This window comes from Leiobunum rupestre, chromosome 9, assembly GCF_980474605.1.
Source record: "Leiobunum rupestre chromosome 9, qqLeiRupe1.1.hap1, whole genome shotgun sequence".
Lineage (NCBI taxonomy): Eukaryota > Metazoa > Arthropoda > Arachnida > Opiliones > Sclerosomatidae > Leiobunum > Leiobunum rupestre.
The window spans coordinates 54,005,636-54,029,743 of NC_143392.1; the positions used below are offsets into that span (position 1 = coordinate 54,005,636).

Below are 24,108 nucleotides of genomic sequence, written 5' to 3' on the forward strand. Positions count from 1 at the left end.
TAAGATGCTCCACTACACATCTAGGTACGTGGGGTGGTGCAATGTCATGTTAGTACCACATCTGTCTGTAAACTTCCAGCGGAATATCTTCTAAAGCATCTGCTATTTCGTTCTGCAAAAGCCCCAAGTAGCGTTGTCCATTACGATGAGCTGGGAGTAAAAATAGGCCAATAACTCGATCCCCGAGCAAACCTGCCGAAACATTCCGTTGGAGTTGTTGCTGATCATGGTAAGGAAAACCCCAGTGAGGATTTTCGTCACAACACATGTGGGTGTTTTGATGGTTGAAAGGTCCATTTCTTCCAAAGGAACACTCGTCGGTGACCAGCATTTGATTAAGGAAATTTGGTTTATCATCAGACATGGTTATTAGCCAGTTGCAGAAATCAAATCTACGTCCCATATCTCCTTCGTGCAGAGATTGTTGGACGGTCGCTCGATACGGATGGAAGTTGTGATTGTGAAGAGTGGTCCACAAAATCTGGGATTGAAAGTCATGAACAGCTCCAAGAACGGTGTTCTGGCTTGGATTGCTATATGGATATCGAACGGTGAAAAATTCACTTACCCTATGCGCGTTACGATTGGTTTCACCATAAAATAACTCGACCATCAGTAGAATAATTTAGTGGCATTTTGATTGGACTCACTAAACAAAAAGATTTCACATTGTGCGTAGTCAGCCTACTGATACGTTTTTAGGCCTTCTGTAGGCCTAAATTGGGGTTTTGGTAAAATACATGTACCTTTTTTAAGGATTTTAATCTTTTAACGTGATTTCTTTCATTTACGTACAAAAATGCGAAGGTTAATGGCCCCTATGGACAGCTTGTTTTTTCATCAGCTCATATCTTCGTCAAAAAGTGTTCTTTTCGAATGAAACTAATTTCTTTGAACATTTTCGACAGCGTTTTACAACTTTCTTATTGAAACGTTTTTCTAGCACCTGTGATAAAATATTTTTACAATAACCCGAAATTATTTCTGATTTTTCTGAAATTTTGGATTTAAAGCGACCCCTCACTAGAAATAATACCATGAAAATTTCGCAACTTTATCTCTTGCAGTTTCTGAAACAAATGCTCATCCAGAGTAATTCAAAACACCTTGTATTTACAAACTTGAGTTGGCATAAGAACAAAATAAATTTATCTAAAAGATATAAGGATTCCACTGCTAAGTAAGACTCCAGAACCCAAGAAAAATACGAGCAGCTATATCTCCGAACGTTATCCAAGATGGCTGAAAAATAACAATGGCGTTTTAAGGCACGTGACAACTAGTAAATTTAAAAATCAGGGAAAATTATAGACGTCTGGTGTTTCATCTCCAGCTGTGTTTTTTATCTCTCTGAATTTTTGGCTGATACCTGAAATATGACGGAGTAAATAAATAAAATTATATAGTAGTGATTTCTTAATTTTTTTAGTTCCTTAAAAATAAAATTAAAATAGTTTATTCTGAAAAAAAATCGTAAACGTTTTAATTTCCAAAGTAAAACAATTGTATTCCCAAGCCATTGACAATTGTGAGAAACTACATTTCCCTGGTAATCTATTAACGCAGGCATACATAATTTTCCAAAAATACTATAAAATAAATGAATACTATTTAACAAATATTTAAATTAAACAAACAAAAAGGTTAATGAAATATTTTTTCCTATAAAAAATTATAACATACAATAATACTTTCACAATCAAACCTTGCCTATCATATCATTCTTTTCGTTTAGAGATCGGCGGAATATATTAATTAACCGGCAAAATTTCGATTAATCATAAAAACTTTGTTTAACTGTTTATTTACGAACATTTTGTACGAATAAACAACTATTTAACATGCTAATATTATCGGGTTTTTTTCTGATTTTTTTGGATAATTGTCGGTTATGAATAAAAATAAATAATTGTATAATTTCTTTCAAACGCCGATCTCTATTTTCATTAAATATTTGTGTAATTTTAAATATTCTTATTTAACTTCAGTTAAGTTAACAAATTTAAAACCCAAAAACTTTTAAGCTAACTTCTATGAATTTGTGTTATAAATTTAGCATATTAAAATGCAAACTAAAAATTTAATTTTGAAAGCTACCGAAAATTGTCAAAGTGAAACTTTATTGTATATTAAAAAATATAAGTTAATATTTTGTTTTAAAAGACTGCATGTATGATTTGATAATATTTTATAAAAGGGCCTTTTTTATTATAGAACTTTTAGTTGGAATTAGTCATTTTTAAATAATAAACTAGAACTTTTTGAATTGGAAAAAGTTCAGCCTTAAGTAACTGTTTGACTACAAATTTCATTTTAATCAACTTAGAAGGGTATTTTCAATTATGAAATTAATAATATTTGATGAATGAATTATTAGCCTTAAGTTACCACCAAATGGTTTGGTTTCAAATTTTATTTTAAAAAAATTAGAAGGCATTTTAAATTATAAAATTTCTTATAATTGATGAATCAATATAGTTTTATTTTTGAAATTAAAATGTTTACGATTTTATTTCACAAGAAATCATATTTTCTATCTTTTTATAGAATTACCAATTTTAAGAAATCACTACAATATAATTTTAATAACTTACCCTGTCAAATTAATGGTATCAGCCAAACATTTTGACAGATAAAACACACAGCTGCAGACAAAGATAATTTTGTCTCATTATTTTGATTTGCCAGCCGTCACGTGCCTTAAAACGCCAATATTATTGTTCAGCCATATTGGATAACGTTCGGCGATTTAGCTGCTCGTTGAGAATAACGTCAAGTGTCCCGACGCCCTTTATAGAATAGGCTCCTCTGATGACGCTACCGGTCTCCAACCTTATTGGCTAAAGAAGAAAGCCCGCCAAGAAATCCTAGTGAACTCACTATGGTGCCATAGTGCGCGACACAGGCGACTTTACCCCGCTATTAACTCTTCGGGTTAGATGTCATCACTTTCGGAGATTTCCGAAGTCGGACAACGCGAGCGAGGAAGGGTCATCTTGGCATTCCCCAGCAGCGTTGTCCCAAAACCACGATATAACTATCTGGAGTGAAGATAAAGGCAGTTAGGGCAAAGACTTCATTTGCGAGTGCAAATGCAAGCTTTACAAGTTTATGTCGGGTTATCGCGATGTTACATTTGAGGATAAAACAAAACGTTTTTATTAAATTACTGTATTGCAATTTATATTTAACCTGGTCGAGCTATTTACTAGATAAATAAAACTTTATTTTTTACCTAGAAAATAATGGACAAAACTGAAAATAGATTTATCCTGAGGTACACACTAGCGGAAGTAAGCTTAAAGGGTTATCTATTACATTTTTGATGAGCCATAACATAATTTTACATATTTACTATTTTATTTCGCACATGACTTCGCTAGTAATTTTATTTTGCGGAAACACATTTTCATGGTGGGGTGGTTGGGCTAAGACATTTAGGGGCGCGTTCCAGATCATTTTCAAAAGTTTCGTTAGTTAAAAATGAAAGAGAGCAAATCTCGAGTTATCAACCCGTTCCAGAGACCATTCATAATTTCGAACTCTAGTATTTTTTGCCTTTGTTTATAATACGCTCCACCCCCGTCGGGGAAAATAGAAACGCTCGAAATTTTCAGCGGGAAGCTGGTCACTTCAATCGCTCGGTTAAGCCTTAGCATTGTCTGTTTTCCTTTCTTTTAAATAGCACCATTATTCCTCTTTCGGCTAGTTATCAATAATTTAAATATACATGTTATATTTAATTTAGAATATTATTTATTTATTTTTTTCGTTGTTATTTAAACTAGTTTTTATTTAATATTTACATGTTTCAAAAATGGAGAACGCGAAGAAAACAATTGCGATGAAAGAGAGCAAAGGGCAAAGAATTTTTATGAAAGGGAAAAGAAAGCAATTGTTGCTCGGCTTGAAGCTACAATGGGTTTGTACATCAGAGTTATATGGGAAATAGGGAAAGTCTACGAAAGGAACGAATAATAAAGCATGGGTATGGGGAGAAAATAACTGGACCACAAATTAAAAAAATTATGGTCTGACTTCAAAAGCATAGTATAGAAAAAGGCCCAAGATATCATAAGGATCCGAAAAGTGACTGGGAGTGGTCCAGTCACTTATGATGACCTGACATAGCTTGAGTTTGGGATGATGAAACTAATTGGCAAAACTGTGATTCGTGGTAGAGCAGATGATAAAAACCACATTGATACTAAAGTAATGAAGAAAGAGGTACATAAAAATGTACTTCATTTACCTAAAATATAAAATTTTAATTGTTAAACATACATAACAATTTTAAACAATTAAAACAAAAACCCGTAATTTCAACAAGCGCCAACAGTTTTAACACACCACCAGCCAAAACGAGTGGGGATTTTTTGGTACGCCAAGTAAGGTGCGTTTTCACGTTTGCCATATGAGTACTGTTAAGGAAACAAATTAGTATAGTTATGAAAAACTGAGTTTAATATTTACATGGAAAAATCAAAGTTACAAATGTATTACGAGTTAGGTTAAAATGATTATAAAGATGTCCTTGTGGGACCCGTCCGCTCTTTCCGTACGAGCGCACTAGCTTTTCGACTACACACCAACAACTAACTTTTGACCGTGTTTCTCTTAGGTCAAACAAGTTGGGGGATGGAAATCTCAGACTCTTCACACACTCTTTAGAAATTTTCCATCTCCATCCCGGGTTTTTCCCCAAACCTTGGTTTCTCTTCTTAACCTTGCCCTGATTGAGTCTTTTTTTTTAATCCCCCAAAATACGTTGGTTTCCCAACTTTTCGCAACACTCCCCCCAATGTACTGAAAGTTCATAAATGCTCTTCTTGGTTGATGACTTCCAGCGGGTACACCAACTGAATCGGTCTTTTGATTACATTTCGATTCGGTAATCTAAGGTTGCAAGACCGCAAGACACCATCGCGGCCGTTAAACAATTCTTCAAAAATTCCCGTTTTCCACAAAATACGCGGAACCTTGTCATTTATTAGGGCTATATCACCGACCTTGAACCAGTGACTCCTTTTCTCTCATGCGCTGAACGTAGCTCCAATATGTAATCCTTGCGCCATCAGTTCCAAAATCTATCCAGTAAGATGTGATGGTGCTTGTACCTTTTCGTCAACTCGTCTCTGGCACTTCTGTGTTTTTTTGGCTCGTGGAAGATTGTCGATGACAGGGTCGTGAGCCTGCCTCCAGTCAAAAAGTGTCCAGGAGTCAGTGGTGAGGGTTCATTGGTTTCACCGTAGACGTATGTCAAAGGCCTGGAGTTTATTGTAGCCTCGACTTCTGTGAGAAGCATATCCATTTGTTCCTTGGTCAAGTCTTCTTTAGAGCCATTTTGGTCGTACGGACCATTTTCTCCCAAAATCCGCCCCACCAGGCAGCTCTCTCCACTTTATATTTCCAGGTGATTCTTCAGTTAGCGAGATAATTCTTCACTTCTGGGCTCCTAATGGCTACGTAGGTTTCAGCCAAATCTTGATCTACCCTTTTCAATGTGCGGGCGTTGCCACTGTAGATTATCTGAGGTATCCCTCGTCTGGCCACGAATTTCTTGAAAGCTAGTAAGAAAGTCTCCGCTGACATGTCTGTAACAAGTTCTAGATGAAGGGCGCCCGTGACCGCGCACGTAAACCTTATTTACGTTTTTATTTCATCCTGGACGTAAAGTGGTCCAATAAAGTCTATTCCCGTTGTCTGGAATGGTGGAGTTTGCTGGATGTGGTCAGCAGGCAATGGAGCAGTGATGGCTTTTCCTGGTTGACTTCGGAATCTTTTGCCAATCATGCGACCCTTTAATCTGGATTTTACCTTCTGGCGCGCGTTGAGAATCCAATAGCGTCCTCTCAGTTCGGTTAGAGTTCCATTAACCCCGGCGTGCAGGATTTGATCGTGGTAATGGTCCACGATTAGGTTAGTCAAACGGTGTTTAGCCGGTTGGATCCAGGGATGTTTTTCCGAGTAAGAAAAACTTGCTTCTTGTAGGCACCCGCCTTTTCTTATTAGTCCGTCGCTGTCAAGGATTGGATCGAGGTTGTGAAGCTTGAATTCCTTACAAATTGCTTCTTTTATCTGTAGCTCGGCTTGTTACTCCGGAAACTGTTCAGTTTGAACCAGGTTAATTAGAAGTATTTCCGCCTTGTTCAAATCTTCCGTTGACAGAATGATTCCTATCTTGACTTCGTTGTAACGTTTATTGACGGCTAACCTTGATATCCAAGCCATAATTCTAAGTAACCTTTTAAAGTTTCCATATCTGGCCCAATCCAAAATTCCAGTCGTAGGTTTCGTTCCCTAATTGACTGCAGGTCATTGACTTGTTTCTTCTCCGGCCTTAGCTCTGGGTCGCCTGCTACGGTTTGTTGGTATGTTACTTTTAGTTTTGCCCGTTCCTGTTCTGGCTGAAGTAGCCAGTGTGGTCCCTCCCGCCGCATCCTCACTGTTAAGAGGTCTTGAATCGTTTTGCCCTTGTAGCGAAATCTGTGGGGATCTCATCTCCAGACACGTGACTCGAACTTCTTGGTTCTTTTAATGAGTGTATCTCCCCGACTCGATTGCTCACAAAAGGTTTGAAGTTCTTAGCCGTTTGTTGAATCCATCCAAGAGCAATCGCTGAATCCGTGAAGAGGCGTACAGAATAGTTTTCTCCTGCGAAAACCTTCTTCTGAATGTGGTTAGCCAATCTGGCACCAATCAACGCTCCCATGAGCTCAAATCGAGGTAAACTGAGCTTTTTCACTGGTGCGACTCTGACTTCGAAGCGACAATCGTGGTTTCAATGTTTCCACTCTTGCAGGTGTAACGCAGGTACACCACAATGGCGAATGCCTTTTCGCTGGCGTCTGTAAAGCAGACCAATTCTGCGGCGACCATCGTGTCATCTTCACCCATCTCGTGCAGATAATACCTCAGCATTTTTATTTCGGGTACATTTTTAATATCATCTCGCCATTTTCTGTATTTTGAAGCTAAGTCTTCCGGCAGATGATCATCCCAGTTAAGTTCCTTTTCCCAGAGCTCTTGCATGAGAAATTTTCCTCGAACGGTAAATGGCGTGAGAAACCCTAGGGGGTCAAAAATCTTTGCTACTGTGTGTAATACAATCCTTTTTGTGATTGTTTTATCCTGTGGTTCGGCTATTATTGACTCAGTGTCAATAAAAAGAAAATCGTTTTCATGGCCCCAGGCTAGTCCTAATAACTTTACTGTGGTTTTGTTTTCTCCCAGAATTCCTTGGAATTAGTTCTGAACTTTCGTAGGTTCATGTTGGCTGTAGAAAATATTTCCCTCGAATCTTGCGATAGTTTGGTAGCTTCGTTAACGTCCTTCGCGTTTCCTAACACGACATCCACGTATTTTCTATCCAATATCATTTTACAGGCTTCCGGATATTGTTACGCGAGCGACTCCACGTGGTATTTGCTAGTTGCGTTAAACAAAAATGGGCTTGATCCCTATCCGAAGGTCACCCGCGTTATTCGAAAATGTGCAAGTTTTCCGTTAATCGTAGTCGCGTTAAATAAAAGTCTAACCGCGTCGCGATCCTTTGGGTCAAGCGCAATTTGTAAAAAGCTTTGTATATCAGCTGTGAACGCTAGCTATCTCACCACTTCGAATTTCATTATCAAATCCAGTATCTCCGGGTTCAAATTCGGTCCCGTTTTCAAACAGTCGTTAAGTGATTGCATTCCATATTCATGGGAGGATGCATCGTAGACCACTCTGGTCTTCGTGGTTTCAACATTTTTCCGTATAACTTCCCGATGCGTTAGGTAGTAAATAGGATTTCCCCTTTCTAGTTCTTCATTTGGAATCCTTTCCACAGTCCCTAAATCCATTTGCTCTTGAATGACCGCTTTATAATTCTTGTAAAGTTCAGGGTTTTTTCTTAGGCGAAGGAATAATTGTTCCGTACGTTTTGTGGCTGCCTTTAAATTGTAACCCAGCTTTTCTGTATTTGCCTTCCAGGGAAGAGCCACCTGATACCTCCCTACCACAAATTTAACTGACCTATTATACTCCCCCGAGTCTACCTTCGTTTCTTGTTCCTTAATCTCAAGTGATTCTAGCTTGAAATATGATCTGATTTCCTTATCTAGACTATCTTTGGTGGATTCGTCTAATATTGCCATGGAGACTATAGGTTTGTTTTCATTCTGTTTGTCTACTAACGCCCACCCCTGGACTGTCCATCCAAATAAAGTTTTAACCGCCGCTAGAGTTGGCCCTAGCTGTTCAACCTTCCTCATGCTAACTACAAGTGGGGTGGCGGAGTGGTTAGTTTTTTCGTCTCGCAGCAAGAGGAGCCGGGTTCGATCCCAGCTTGTGGCACTGGGTGAAAATTCGGAACAACTCCTTCTGCGTTGAGTTTGCAAGTTCTCTCCTCGCTGGTTTAAGGGCTTTTCCCCCGAGCTCTTCGTTTCCCCTTCCATAAAAACTTGTTGAGAATAACGGTAATAGTAGGGAGCTGTTGGCTCGCGGGGCATGCAGGGTTTGCCACCACCCTCCTACGCATTGTAACCTAGCCACCTGAACTATTGGCTTCAAAAGTCGCTTGATGACTTAGACCGAAGGTTTTGCCTTGGGTATTAGCCTAGCTGATTATTATTATTATATTTACATCCCAATAGTAGTCGCTGCCCATTAAAATTCCCATCTGATCGTTACAAGACCCAATGATAGAGCTAACGTCAGCTAATTCCAAACCTCGTTTTTTCAATTAAAATTCCGCCCCTTTCCATGGTAGAGAAATGGTTGCCCCACATATTTCTGGCGTTACCAACGCTTGGATTATTAGGATCTCTCAAATTATTCACGGCTAGCCTAACCTTATCCACTCCGATGACCTTCCCAGGTTCATTTAATTTGAAAAGTGTAATTTGATCCTTTCCCACTACAGTTAATATTAATCGTTCCGCTATATCATCCTTTATGTAGGATCTATGACTAGCATTATCCAATAGGTACCTGGCCCTGAGAGTTACCGCGCTGCCTTCCGTTCTTGACACGTGAATGTCAGCTGTGTGTAGGAATTTAACTCGTTGTTGGTCCCTCACTCCCCCCGTGGCTACCGTGCATGAGACTGTGCCTCCATTGTTTGAGCCGTTCTGCGTTTTCTCGTCCTTCCTTTCCCACTGTGGGGCATCCAATTCTTTTCCCCGCGAGTCGTTTCCAGAAGCGGGTTTCTCGCAAACGGCGAAATGATGTGGGGCTCCGCAATCCTTTGCAAACTTTACCCCCATCCTTATTGTTACATTCCCTAGCTAGGGGATACTGTCCTTGGCAAATAAAACAGCGACCTTTTTTTCTAAGGAGTACCCAAAGAGCGTGAAATGTTTATCTACTTATTATTTCCTCGCCGAGCGCGTCAATCAAATCTCTGATTTTCCAGAGTTCTATTCCATCCCTTTTTCTTCGACTAACGTCGTTATTTTCCGCGTAACAATACTAACTAATAAATATCCGTAGCTTCCGCTACCACCCCCAATGATTCTAATCCCCTCATCTGAATTTGTATCGTGTCATACAGACGTTTAAGCCCGACTATATTGGAGGCTCTCCTTACATGTGGCAAACTAGTTTGTTTCGTATAATGCTGATTAACCAAAAGCTCTTTTCTTCCGAATCTGCCTTTCAGCATTTTGACGGCGTGATCGTAATTGTTGTCTGTACGCGCTAAGTTCGATATACACGCGAGTGCTTGACCCTCCATCAGCGAATAAAAATAACTACACTTATCTGACGGTTGTATATCCTTGCGATGTATGCTGTTTTCATAGTTGCACCAAAAGTCTTGCCATTTTTCGATTGATTCGTTGATTTTTTTCAGGCCGCGTTCCTGTAGTTCCGTTGTGATTACTCTCAGCGCGATGTCTCGTTCCGATCTTGTACGCCCTTCCGTCGCGTTGTTTTTCTTATGAAATAATTGGTTACGCATGCTTTCGCCTTGACAATTTCCTCGGCCAGTTTTAGAAAGTTCGTTAAGTCTCCCTGTAGCTGATCCAACGCCATTTCCAGCTCGATCACCTAGTTGACCTTAACGAGGTTTGATTCCAGCCGTACTAATTGATCGCAAAGTTGAGAAATAACGGCCGTGTTCGGTTTACGATCATCTTCTTTGAGTTTCCTTTCAATATCACCTATAATTTTTTTCCGCTTGAAGCTGATTCGCTTCACGTTTCACCATTGCTCGTTCCAGTGACGTCATTTTTAGCTTCTCCTCGTTTACTTAACTATTTAAATGCTCTCAACACGTCTAATTTTCATTAAAGGTATCTAAAGTCCTGTGTTCCCGGGTTTCGGCACCATTTATGTTGAGGAAACAAATTAGTATAGTTATGAAAAACTGATTTTTCCATGTAAATATTAAACTCAAAGTTACAAATGTATTACGAGTTAGGTTAAAATGATTATAAAAATGTCCACTGTGGGACCCGTCCTCTCTTTCCGTACGAGCTCACTTTCTTTTCGACTACACATACTCAATCTCCATCCCGGGTTTTTCCCCAAACCTTGGTTTCTCTTCTTAACCATGCCCTGATTGACTTTTTTTAATCCTCCAAAATACGTAGGTTTCCCAACTTTTCGCAACAAGTACTCCACCGAGTGTGGGTGGTAGTGCTCTCATTAATTTAGCTTAAAAGATATATTACCTAAGTGGCGCTCACACTGAACAATTTTAAAAGGCCATTCATTTAGTAGGGCTAACAAATGGGGTCAACTAATTGCAACAAAAATATGCAGTTTGAACAGCCAAAATTGTAACACTTTTTGGGGACCAACACACAATTGTTTCAGCTAGGTGACCGATTTTTGGGTGTACAATTTCCTTTGTGTGCCCAAATTTTCGTAAATTAACAAATGAAATTTAAGTATTTGGTAACGTGAAAATCATCATTTCTAACGTATCGTCTGCAGTGTTGTAAAAGGCATGAGGTTGACACCAAGGACGTAAGAGGTGAATAAGGAGAAAGATTGACACCGTGATTGAACGTTGTGTCTAAGAATTCTGTTATTAAAATAATATGTCGTCTGCAAGATCATTAAATTATTTTTGAATTTTCAAGGATCCAATAGTATGGTCTAGGTAAAGTTAATACATATTAATGAATTATTTTACAAGTAACTTCAATTTTCGATCTAGAAAATTAAGTGAAAAATTAAGTGTGGTTTGGAAACGCCATGAAATACAACAAATAGTTTCTTTTTACTACGAAAACGAATATTTGTACGATGTGAAACACAAGGATTACAAGAAAAACACAATGAGGGCTTCAAAATTAAGTTCATTGGAATTTTGTCTACATATTGCGACGTTCAATAAGGTTGAGGAAGATAATAAGTTTATTTATAACGAAAAGGAACACGACTGAGTAACAATTAAGAATAAAAATAAAAGATAAACGCGACGTTCAGGTCTTGTAGCGGGGACGGAAGATTCTTGGACGAAAATAATACTTTAGCTTAGCGGCGATTTCGGCGGTTGAACCTTCTCCTTCCTTCTCCGGACTTAAACCTAAAACTCCTTCTTTTCAAACCTCCTCTAACCGTCGTTTTTCCACCTCGCTCGAGCACTCGTTCTTTAATCTCCTCCCCACGTTCTCCGAAGCACGCGGGCTTTTCACCTATCTAGAATCTTGGGAAAGGTTGTTCTCTGAATGAGTCACATAACCCCCCTTCTCCGGAAGACCCGTCTCGGGTCTATCGTCTTCTCTACGATAAGCTAGTTTCATTTTGGAGATGTGGACAGTTTCAGTTTGCCGTTGTCCCCTGTTTTTGACTCGTACTGTAAAATTGACTGGACCCGTTTGGCGAAGTATCTCAAAAGAACCGTGGAATTGATGAAGTAGTTTCCCTGACCGTCCTCGTTTTCGAGTCGGTTTCCTGACATTGACCCACTGTCCTGGGGTGAAGTTAACTTCCCGGCGATGAGCGTCGTGAAGTATGGTTTGACGGTTTTGGGCTGCTGCGATGTAAGCTTGTGCTATTTCTCGAGCTTCGTCGATTGGGTAAAGTGCTTCCAGGGAATCTTCAGCGACGGGTAACGTTCGATCCATAGGCAAGAATGGGTCTCGTCCATAAACTAGGGAAAATGGCGAGGCTCTTGTTGATTACTGGACGGCCGTGTTATAGGCAAAAGTCACTCCCGGTAAAGCGTCATCCCAATCGGAATGATCCTCGGATACATACATGGAAAGCATGTCCGCCAGTGTCTTGTTGATCCGTTCCGTTAAACCGTTAGTTTGCGGGTGGTATGATGTCGTTCGAATGTGTTTAGTTCCTATTTGCGTCAAGATGTTTTGGGTCATAGCGGCACTTTGGTATGGCTAGAAGAGGCGCTTCCTTGCTTTGCGATATAAAATTCCATCAGTCATTGTATATTTTTTGGCTTGACGTTGCGTCGACACAGTGTATACTGCACTCGGGTGTGTGATATAGGTTATGATTGGACCAAAAACGGGATCTTGTTCTTGGAGCTTGATGATCTCTGGTAATTCGATTAATGCGCCAATAACATCAGGATCGTCTGTATTGGCGGGGTCCGGAGTCGGGTTCCTGATAAGTCGGCATTCGAATGACGACGGCCGCTACGATGAACTATTTCCATGTCCTGTTCTTGTTCTTGTAAAGACCAGCGAGCAAGACGATTATGCGGGTCTTTGAGGCTGCAGAGAGAGTGATGATCAGTGACAACCCGAACATGTCTGCCGTGGATGTAAGGACGAAATTGCCCGAGGGCCCATATCAGAGCTAAACACTCCTTTTCGGTTGTACTGTAAATGATTTCGGGCGTTGATAGTGATCGGCTGGCATAGGAGATAACTCGCTCCTCACCATTAATTACTACGCTGCGAAAGGACGGCTCCAATGCCCTTGTTACTCGCGTCAGGGTGAATTTCTGTTGGTAGCGATGGATCAAAATGTCGTAGAATTGGAGATTGAGTTAACTTTGATTTGAGCGTTTTAAAAGCTTTGTCTTGAGCTGTGCCCCATATAAATTGGGCTTTAGAACTTGTGATCTCAGTGAGTGGTCCGGCCAGCTTGGCGAAGTTTTTTATGAATCGTCGGTAATAGGAGCATAGGCGAACGAAAGATTGGACTTCGGCGCGATTGGATGGCGTCGGGAATTCGTCAACTGCGCGAGTTTTGACAGGGTCCAACGTAACTCCATTTTCCGAAATAATATGGCCGAGATATTTAATCGTACTCATGGCAAAACTGCATTTTCCCGCATTCAGCGATATTCCGGCGTCACTGATGCGATGTAGAACTTCACGGAGGCGGTTTAAATGATAGGCAAAGGTTGAAGAATAAACTATGATGTCATCGAGGTAGACCAGACAAGTGTTCCATTTAAGGCCAGCTAGTACAACATCCATAGCGCGTTGAAATGTGGCGGCAGCGTTCGAAAGACGCATTGGTAGTGCATTCAACTCAAATAGTCCGTCTGGGGTGCAAAACGATGTCTTTTCTTTGTCGTCTTCGGCCATTGGAAGTTGCCAGTAGCCCTTGGCTAAGTCCATAGTCGAGAAAAACTTTGCACCATGTAGGCGATCGAGGGCGTCGTCCACGCGAGGGAGGGGATAGACGTCACGCTTAGTTATGGCGTTTATGCGACGAAAGTCTATGCAAAATCTTGGTGACCCATCTTTTTTCGCAACGATTACGACACGAGAAGACCCAGGACTCGAAGATGGACGAATTACGTCGTCTCGTGGCATTGTACGAACTTCTTCCTGAATCATGTCGCGTTCGGCGAAGGATGTACGGAAATGAGGTAAATGGACAGGAAGGTGGCCTTGTGTGTCAATCGTGTGCGCCGGTAACTTTGCAGGGCGTAGCGGGTCCTTTGCTGCCTTAATGCCGTGATCAAACTCCTGTAGAAGACTTTCAAGTTCTGTCTTTTGGTCAGGTGTGATGTTGGTCGAAATTTCGGAGTTCTTCCAGGAAGGCTCGGTTGCTGCTTCTAGGTGGTTTATGTGACTGATAATCGTGATACTCAGTGACAGAGGTTCAATGGTTTCCAACTTCATTCCCGGATGAATGACCTTTTCCTCCCAAGACATATTAGCGATCGGAGCGGAATCGAACGATGATGATAGAACAGAATATGGCGCCGTAAGTCCAGAACTTGGAGTGAGTAAACCATCCCGAAGCGGTGCTTTACGAGATAGTACAATGGGAACTAGCGTTTCGGTCCAAGGCTTCAGAATGACGGGTTCGGCGATTGTGATGAAGGCGACGATGGGTAGATTTTCAGGTGTGGTTGCGTCGGGATCTGTCGATGTGCTTGGAAACCGTATGGTAGGTTCGGATCCGAAATTAAGAACTAGTTTTGTATGTCGACACCAGTCAATTCCCAAAAGAATATCTGCCAGTAGGTTTGGTAGAACAATTGCCGAAATCGTGGACTTATTGCCTTCCTGATTGATCACTATTTCAGTTCTTCCTACCGCAAACGCTAAGTGGCCACTAGCTGATTTGATAGGGACACTGCACGGTTGAAGACAAATTCGGTGAGATTCCACAAACGAGGTGCTGATAGCTGTGATAGCCGCTCCGGGGTCAATAAGGGCGGTAGCGGCGTGGCCATTGATTTCGCAGTGTCGTCTAAGTAATGCGTCATTGTTAGAGGTGTATGAATTATCCTCGGCGGCCGACCCTCTAATACGACCGCTGGTGCTCGTTTCCCGGAAGTTGGGATTCGTCTTCCTGAGGCTGCTGCTGATTGTCCGGGGTTACAGTATTGACCGCGTAGGAGGGGCGATTTCGACAATGCCTAGAAACGTGGCCGATTTTATTGCAGATAAAACAGATTGGACGACCGTCTGGGGTACGCATCTGGTCGGCGCGGCGTGGCTGCTGGGTTAGTCGATTTGCGGGTAACTGCCATTGTTGTTGGGTTTTTGACGACAGTTGCAACTCCGTTTGATGGGAAGGTAGAGATCGGTAGTTGGTAGGTACATTTTTAATCATATTAGAGGCATCAGGGCGGAGCGCAAGATAATTTGTATTTCTAGCGGCGGATCGACTACGGGCGGCTGCGTCTTTAGCTGCCAAGACCAGAGCGACGGCTTCTTTCAAGTCCCCCAATAAAATTGGCTTCATTTTGTACACGTCTTCTACGAGATCAGGACGTAGGCCATTCATAAGTCTTTGGACCTTCTCTGGCATAGCGACGTCTCGACTTAGTTTGTCGCACAGGGCTAAAACGTCAGCGTAGTATACATCATAAAGTTCGTTGGTTCCTTGGCGTCGGTTAAACAATTGTTGTTCAATTGTGGCGTCGTCTTTTTTTTCCCAAAAGTTGATTTCAGTTTGTTTTCAGCCCAGACCCAAGTTATTCCTTGTTTAGAAGCCGAGATATTTCTCCAGTAGGAAGCGGCTGTACCTTCGAGATTGAGAGACAAATACAGAATCCAGTTGTCGGCAGGCCATCCGTTCAATGTATCGATGGTTTTGAATCAACTCGGAATGGGGAGATTTGTTGAGCCATAGTAACAAGAGGTGACGAATACGATTGCCCGGCGCCTCCACCAATGCGACGTTCAATAAGTTTGAGGAAGATAATAAGTTTATTTATAACGAAAAGGAACACGACTGAGTAACAATTAAGAATAAAAATAAAAGATAAACGCGACGTTCAGGTCTTGTAGCGGGGACGGAAGATTCTTGGACGAAAATAATACTTTAGCTTAGCGGCGATTTCGGCGGTTGAACCTTCTCCTTCCTTCTCCTGACTTAAACCTAAAACTTCTTCTTTTCAAAACTCCTCTAACCGTCGTTTTTCCACCTCGCTCGAGCGCTCGTTCTTTAATCTCCTCCCCACGTTCTCCGAAGCACGCGGGCTTTTCACCGATCTTGAATCTTGGGAAAGGTTGTTCTCTGAATGCGTCGCAATATATATACAGGGTGTTTCAAAAATCAGTACAAAAAATTAAGGTGTTAATAGGGTTGAGTAATGATGTATGACTGACCTAGTCGAAATTCTCTGTGACGAGTTGGAGAAGCGCTAGAGTGTTTTAAATTTGACCTAAAAGGGTTTCAAACGCCTAAAAAGTAGGCTACCGCACGAACACAAGAACCCAAATTAGGAAAACCGATTTTAGGGGTAGTAGGAAAATTTTACTTTACAAAGTATGAAAAAAAAATCGTGTGCGAAACATTAGTTTTATTAGTTTCGCACACGATTTTGTTTTTCATACTTGGTATAGTAAAATTTTCCTAATTTGAAATTTGCTACCATTTATCAGGTCTCAAATGTACAAATGGTGTCAGTCAAAGACCTCAGCACCCTTTACCATAACTCAGCCAAAACTGCGGACGACAATGGAAAACACGAAAAAATATTTGACTGTTGTCAAAACCTCGGCCCTCGTATGGTCAATTTTTGAAATACTGTTAGTTAATTGCATTGAAGCACATGTTTTGCCGATGCAGTGTGAACAGAAAATTGCATTCAACTTGAATGGGTCAATTATTTGGCCTATATCAATTGTATACACTTTTTTATATCCTTAGTTGTGAGAGCTGCCATTTTATTACAGGTCTAATTTCCAATAGTACTTGCAAGGCCGCTTCACTTTCAAGTGCACGCGACGTCTCGAGCTGATGAGCACGTGCAGGCGCCCTTGCCTGTACTATTTTAAATTAGACCTGTAATAAAATGGCCGACTTCGTAAAAGAGTGTATAGTGTGAACGCCGCTTTACTAACAGATAAAACTGTGTCAATTTTTAAATAGTCTCAAGGGCTAAAAAACCACTTCCAAATCCATCTCGGCCAACGGAAGGAGAAAAATCCAAAATTGCTTTAGTTATTGATGCTCTTTTAGTACATTCCCTGTAAAACAGATTGACATAAATTAACATCTAAGTAATAATTTGGTTATGCATCAAAGGTGATAAAAGAAGCCACAAAAACATCGAACAATACCTGTCCTCCGAAACTATAGCTACTAGCAATTCAGAATCTTTAGAGCAGGCTGCCCGGTCTGTAGTAAATACTCAAAAACTATTGAATGGGCTTTTGGAAATGATTTTAAAAGTTATGGTTGCCCTAAATGTGCAATTTTCTCTAGCCCTTTAAAGTCCAGTTCACATTATACAATTATTTGGGCAACTTAACGGAATCCAACTTATTGTAAGAAAGAAAATTGTTTAGCGTGAACAGACAAATTGTAACAATTGTTCCAACTTTTTCTGTTCACGCTATACAATTTTCTTGCTAACAATTAGTAACAGTTAAGTGGTCAAATGTATTGTATTGTCTGAACTGGGCTTAAGTCATTTGAACCAAACCAATAAATGTCTTGTTGCCATACATAACGCTCTTTTTCTGGCTGAAATGGAAATTGACACTTTTTTATGTGATCTCGCTTTTATCAACAAAGGTGGTTAACCATAAAAGCAATTTGGGGTTCGATTGACATTTCATTAAATATATTTGGGATATTTTTATCATTGAATATCAGGAGAAAGGGGAAATGTGCAGCCTTATTCTTTAAAAGATAGCCACAATAATAAATAAACATTATAGTGGATCAAAGGTATAAAATCAAATGGAAATACAAAAAATTATTTTACTTTTGTAGTTTACACTGTGAATGATTTAACAAGCCCTCACCTTGACAGCTCTATGCCGATAATAATTCACCGTCATCCCAAAACAAATACAGCATATGTTTACGATGATCCGCAATTAGATTATTATATATAATACAACTGATCCTATTGTGATATTTAAAAATATCAAAACGAAAAAATCTGAATTTTTATTTTCGTTTTACTATTAAAAAATAATGGTAAAGGAATTCTTACCTGGGTAGCAAAATCTTTTGTGCGCTCTTCAATTCGAGCATTGGCCTTTCCCATTTGTAGTTCAAAATACAGCGTTTCCGATTGGTAAAGCCAAAAATTAATTTTGTCATCTATTCACATTATTGTGTCACTCGCGATACATTATTTCAGTGGTACATCTGTTACGATTTTGCCATGTTACTCTTTGATTAATCACGTTAGCTCAAAGAAACTGCTCCGCCATTTTCTCAATAAAATTATTAGTTTCACCTCTGAACGCGTTAACGAGTACTCCTGAGCTATCGTAGAAAATACTAGATGTTTTGTCTCGTTACAATATCTCTGGAACGCGTTTTTGAACACGTATCTTATTTTAACTAGGCACACCCCCTTTTGTAAATTTACACTTTTTTGTCTCCAAAACGGGCCCTAAAATCGCAAAATTACTAAGGTAAGCAAAACAATTACCATACGAAATTTTAATACATCGTAGGTATTTAATAAAAATCTCGAAGATTTTAATTCTGGAAAGTTCGATTCCAATTTTGCAATGCAGCTTTCGTTTGGTCAATATATTTTATTTAATATAATTGTTGTCTAAGAGACATAAATATTGACCAATTTATATTTTTCGAGAAGTTTGCAATACCTTAGTCCTGAATATCTTGTGACTTTATTAAGAAATGAATATAATATAACCACAGGAAGAGAAGATGCAATGAGCTATGCTATTTATTTGGGGGTAAGAATAAAGCACTTTTTTTAATATTTAATTAAATAAAGCTTGTTTCTAGCGATCGGACAGGGCATTTTTCTCAAAAACTCTCATCTATAGCGAATTTTTAAATTGTAAATTTAAGAAAAACCGAAAAAGATTTTATTTTTCAAAAACATATAAATCAGCGTTGTAAAAGCTGTAGTGCCTACTCTAGACCATAAAATGAAATACGTTCCAATTAACCTAGACATTAACGATTTGTTACTGCCTAATCAGTGTTCCAATGAAAAAGTATTTTATTCATTCATACAATTACATTAAAAACCTATGAGATAAAATTAAACATGTATTTTGGCTAATTTTAATGCTTGGCAAAAGATTTTTTCATGTGGTATTTAAAGTCACTTTTGTCGTTAAAACATATTGATAGGTTTTTTTTGAATTAAGAAATAATAATAAACTAATCGCTTTTATGCTAGATTTATTTTCATGGTGAAAGCAATAAGAGTGCTAGACAGTTAGCCAATTGATCGATGACGCTATCTTAATTTTTTATCTAATCACAATGTTCTCTGGGTTGTTCGTTACTTTGCAATTTATGATAATGGTAAACCCAGGTTCTAAAGACCGGGTTATAATTCTATCAACATAGAAAATTTCAGTTGGCCTTCTTTGCTACCAAGACGTGTTTTTTAAATACTAATTGAAAAACATATTTAAATAATTAAAATTTGAACAAAAGCTGTTTTGTTATATCTTGTAGGTCTTAAATTTTAATAAGTACTTGGTTCACTGAATAGTCCTCGGTTTTTATTTTAATTTAGAAATGGTTCCGCCAAAAATATTTAAGGTAGTACCGACTTGTAACCATCTAAGTGAAATTTGATCGAAGGACAAATTTTATTTGTGAAGTTGAGCGTATGCTCTACAATTGTTGGGTTTGACACATTTCGGTAAAATAATAAATTTAAAAAACTTTGAAATCTTTACCGATTTTTTTCTGAAGTTTTCAAATGACAAATTTTCATTTCCCATAAATATAACCTAGATATTTTAAAAATTTTCTTTGGCTGATCGTTTTGTATAGAAATACATAGATATTTTATTTCTGGGCAATAAAGTTACACTATGGAAACTCAGAAAACAATTGATTTTATATTATTAGAAACAAAAATGACAAAATCTGTTTCGGTATAAAACTGGCCTGACAGAAGCGCGTATTTGTGTATCAAATACGATCATAAAGATTTAACTCTTTTCTTTGGGAAACCTTTAAACCAAATAAAAATAATTAGAAAACTCCAATTGCAGCTTTAACTACACAACTTGTGCAATTCATCTCATTAATTTTATAGAATAAAGAGATTTGAATTTGAATGTATGAAATAAAAGGGTTTTTATGAGACTTCTGAAATAACAACTAAAATATTTAAACAACTTAAAGAGAATCAGAAAAAATATTTAACGTTAAAACAAAGTCAGAAAAAGGTGTAGCAGTGATAAAGTAAAACTCCGTATATAAATGAATGTAATAAAAGAAACACGATAGAGATAAGGGAGTGTGTATACCGATAAGGGGGCACCTGCGGGCGGGGGAAACGGGCCCCTATAGGGGCCCCCTTTTTGCGTACATTTTCGACAGGTCAATAGCTGGGGGCACCCCATTTTAGGGTCAATAGTTGATTTACGATGTTACTCTCATAAAAACTGGGTCAATAGGTCATCTGCCCCTATGGTGGTGACACGATGTTATGCAAACAGCTATAAACCGTTAAATAGGGTGAAACGGGCCCCTGTAGGGGTCCCATTTTGAGGCAATATTCGGCAGGTCAATAGGTTAGGTCAATAGGTTAGATGATTTACGATGTTACCCCTGGGTCAATAGGTTATCTGCCCCTATGGCGGCGACACGATGTTATGCAAACAGCCGATCCGTCATAGTTAATATCTGGAGGCACCCCATTTTAGGTCAAAAGGTTAGCTGATTTACGATGTTATAAAGCATAAAACACAGGTTTTAACCCATTTTAGGTCAATAGGTTATCTGCCCCTATTCGGCAGGCGGTGTGGACTGACACGATGTTATGCAAACAGCCTACCCGTCATAGTGAATGTCGGGCCTAGGGCACCTGTCTTTTTGAGTTGGTAATAAATAGTTCAATGGGTTTTCGCCGACAAACACTTTCAAACACTTTCGGGCCCCTAAGGGTTGTAAAAGGGTACCGTAAAATAGCGGGTGGTCATCGGTAAAAGTGTTTTGGAAAAAAAGAGCAGAGTGTATACAAATTATAAGGTTTTATTATTGCTCCCATCGCTAGAAATTGGCTTTTTTTCCCATTCACTATAAATCGCAGCAGTTTGCCCGAATTAGTTTTATCTCTCCGAAATAATTTATGTACCCAAAATTGGACAACCAGTTTATTATTCTTTTTAGGGGGATCTCTATGGGCGTTTAACATTACAATAAAGCTAAAGGGTCCAGTTTGGGGTACATTTGGTCCGAAATGGGGTACATTGGGGCGAAAATGGTGACTTTGGTCGTTTTTAGGGCACATTGGGTCCATTTTTGGGTACATCCGAATTTCAATTGGAAAAACGAAGAGCCGTAATTTGTTCCACCCATCCCTAAACTCCTTAAATTTATTGCTATAATTTATTAAGGACAAGTTATTTAAATTTAATTTAGAACTTTTGTTTACATGATTACGACTAATCCGATATATAATCCGTTTAAATCGTAATTTATCTATATAATTGTAATTTATTCGACATTTTAAAGGGTTGAAACGAAATACCTTCTGCAACTTGTATAAATAATTTAATTAAAAGTTCTAACTCACGTATTTGTAGTGTCTAGCCGCAGTATCGTCTGACATACGAGGGACAGCGACAGTGGACCCAGGAACGTTATCTACACAGCTTCGGTTAGACATGATGCTCGAGAAACGGTTTGTAGTGTACTGCCGATGGATGACGGGGGTGAATGTCTTATATATAGCGATAATAATTTGATGACTAACGGGAGAGGCGGGGATAGAACCTTCCATACCGGAAGTTATCTTTAAACTAAATTTATCAATAAACCAAAAAACGGATTTAAACTTTATATATTTTATAAAAAAGCAAATGGCATGCAAATGACTAAAATATACAAAAAGAAATATTGACAAATAACTAATATATAAAAAGGAATTATTTACAAATGAAAAATACAAACGAGAAATGAAAAAAATATATACAATAATTAGAGGCTGTCGATGAGTAGTTGTTGGAGCATGTCGTGGAACAGCCCCTCTGTGTCGTATACAGCTTGGGACTGCTCCTCGCTGTCGGTGTACGCGAGACACGCTCCTACCTTCCATCGACACAACTCGCTTATTTCGAGCGAAAGTCTAAAAAAGGTGTGGAGGTTTGTATGACGTAAATTTAAATCGTATGAAATAACTTAAAATTACCTTTGAGCGAAGGCCACGACTTCGAGACTGGGTTGGTGGTCTGCTCCCATGAGGTTCCTTTTTAAAAAAAAAGACTGAGCAACACGGCGTTTTTTGTAAAAAAAAAATATATGCGTACGTTATAAGCGAGTCGCTATGTGGGAATAACCGGAGCCTAGGGTCAATTTGGTCTAAGTCGACCGACTCTACGGGGATTACATCCGGATATGGGGTGTCTAATAATAGAATTAAATAAAAAAAGAGACAAGGTATAAGATAAAGAATTTATTTATTTTTTATAAGAAAACACGGTTATGGAAAATGAGATCTAATAAAACCCGCAGGGTTTGCAGGTCGCTGTCGCGCTGAACCGCCGACATCGCCAGTGACGGGGAGGTCGTCACCGTCAGGATCGCCCGGGCCTCAAAGAGGGCCGAAACGTCTCTGATGAGACTAAAATATATATTTTAAAATACGGAATATATTATTATCAATATTTAGGTTTAAATTCAAGCTTACCCATCCCCGTCAATGACGATACCAGGTCCGGCGGTAGGGATTACGTCGGCGGGTCGCTGGAATTGCGGGTCCGGATAACATCCTTCACCCTCCGAAGAAGAGCGACTCCAGCTACCCGCTTCAGCAGCGGCCTCCAAACCCTGCGGGTTGAACAGTTGTTCACCCTCTTGCACTAAGGCGAAGCTGAAAGTATATATATTATTATTAAAAACCCCAGCCAAAATCGAAAAAGGGTTTATTTGGGGGGAAATATCAAAATAACATTAAGAGATCACCGAACTAAAAAACTCACATGTCGACGTCCTCATCCGAGAACAGAGGCGATGGACTTCTGGATGCCATGATAGCAGAGTTGTGATGTCTTAAGGATCCAGTTCCAGGGTTTTTATACCAAAAGGACCCCCATACCCACTTTGAGGGGCACCCATCATACGTAGGGGCCATTTGGGATGTAAAAACAAAAATCTATGAGAATCCCTCGTAGTTTCAACTGAAATAGTTAAAAGGATTTATTCCACATAGTTTATGGGGCTCCATAAAAGTCTACGCGCAACAACATTCATTTATAACCATTTTTCGACAAAACGTTTGTCACCAAAAAATATCTAACACTTTGAGACGTCTTTTTTAAAAAGTTTTTTAGTATATAACTCTTTTACCATGACCATCCATCGACGCTTAAAAACAGCTGTGAAAACAATCGCTTTTTATAAACATTTCGGTGCGTAAAAAAAGCACACTATTTTAACAATACCCGATTTGACGCGTCATGTTAAATTCCCCAAATTCATTTTTAACTTTTCTTAAAACACGCTTCCCTAAGTCTGACTAGCTCTGTAGGTTAATAATAAAATAGATAAATATTTTTTGGGAGTCAATAATTTTGATTCTGAGTGAAATATTTGCATATATTACAGTATTAGTTTGGCTAATTAATTTTTTTCATCTGCTACCTTACTCAATGGGTGAACATAGAATAACACAGGTAATTTTCCACTATATTTAAAGCCAACTTCCCTTACATTTCACTATGAAAACACTGAAGCTTCTTTCAATGCGATAACTTTATTACATGCATTTTTTGCCCAGGATTACAATTATTAAATCGAAAAAAAATATGTGACCACCTTAGAATTACCCAACACAGGTATTCAGAAGAGATGGTGTTCAATTTAAAAAAAAATACTTTTTTTGGATCCACCCTATATCAGTTATATAAAACCTGAAATTATGTATTTTTTTTAATTCTAATTTAACCATCACTTTAAAAACGGTAACTTCCCTTAAATTTCAAACTGAAAACATTAAAGTTTCATGCAATCCAATAACTTTGACTTTTGAAAATTTTTCACTCAGAATCATCACATTAAATGGGAGCTACTCTGCATCGTAAAATTAAAAACTCAAGCAATTTTTTTCCCCAAATTCATTTTTAACTTATCTTAAAACACGCTTCCCTAAGTCTGACTAGCTCTGTAGGTTAATAATAAAATAGCTAAATATTTTTTGGGAGTCAATAACTTTGATTCTGAGTGAAATATTTGCATATATTACAGTATTAGTTTGGCTAATTATTTTTTTTCATCTGCTACCATACTCAATGGGTGAACATAGAATAACAAAGGTAATTTTCC

At 38.9% G+C, this 24,108-nt stretch overlaps 3 protein-coding genes across 3 annotated transcripts; all 3 read right to left on the bottom strand.

The window, feature by feature from the left end:
* Positions 1-5,074: 5,074 nt before the first annotated feature.
* LOC149930911 (uncharacterized) lies at positions 5,075-6,231 on the bottom strand. Its single transcript, XM_090157981.1, has 3 exons — positions 6,098-6,231; positions 5,651-6,019; positions 5,075-5,399 (listed from the first exon to the last, which is right to left on the bottom strand). The coding sequence occupies exons 1-3, from the start codon at positions 6,229-6,231 to the stop codon at positions 5,075-5,077; spliced, it is 828 nt and encodes a 275-aa protein (XP_090014107.1).
* Positions 6,232-6,448: 217 nt separating this feature from the next.
* LOC149930912 (uncharacterized) lies at positions 6,449-7,032 on the bottom strand. The gene is made up of 2 exons (XM_090157982.1): positions 6,761-7,032; positions 6,449-6,689 (listed from the first exon to the last, which is right to left on the bottom strand). The coding sequence occupies exons 1-2, from the start codon at positions 7,030-7,032 to the stop codon at positions 6,449-6,451; spliced, it is 513 nt and encodes a 170-aa protein (XP_090014108.1).
* A 572-nt stretch (positions 7,033-7,604) lies between these two features.
* LOC149930913 (uncharacterized) lies at positions 7,605-8,255 on the bottom strand. Its single transcript, XM_090157983.1, has one exon. The coding sequence runs from the start codon at positions 8,253-8,255 to the stop codon at positions 7,605-7,607; it is 651 nt and encodes a 216-aa protein (XP_090014109.1).
* Between the last annotated feature and the right edge of the window lie 15,853 nt (positions 8,256-24,108).

What these genes read in the sequence shown, in the direction of transcription:
- LOC149930911 (XM_090157981.1), bottom strand. Translation starts at nt 6,231, where the DNA reads ATGGCTTGGATATCAAGGTTAGCCGTCAATAAACGTTACAACGAAGTC. An exon ending in CAAACTGAACAGTTTCCGGA is followed by an intron (nt 6,020 to 6,097) that starts GTAACAAGCCGA and finishes AATCCTTGACAG; the next exon opens with CGACGGACTAATAAGAAAAG. An exon ending in GTCCAGGATGAAATAAAAAC is followed by an intron (nt 5,400 to 5,650) that starts GTAAATAAGGTT and finishes GGAAATATAAAG; the next exon opens with TGGAGAGAGCTGCCTGGTGG.
- LOC149930912 (XM_090157982.1), bottom strand. Translation starts at nt 7,032, where the DNA reads ATGCAAGAGCTCTGGGAAAAGGAACTTAACTGGGATGATCATCTGCCG. An exon ending in ACCACGATTGTCGCTTCGAA is followed by an intron (nt 6,690 to 6,760) that starts GTCAGAGTCGCA and finishes GATTGGTGCCAG; the next exon opens with ATTGGCTAACCACATTCAGA.
- LOC149930913 (XM_090157983.1), bottom strand. Translation starts at nt 8,255, where the DNA reads ATGAGGAAGGTTGAACAGCTAGGGCCAACTCTAGCGGCGGTTAAAACT.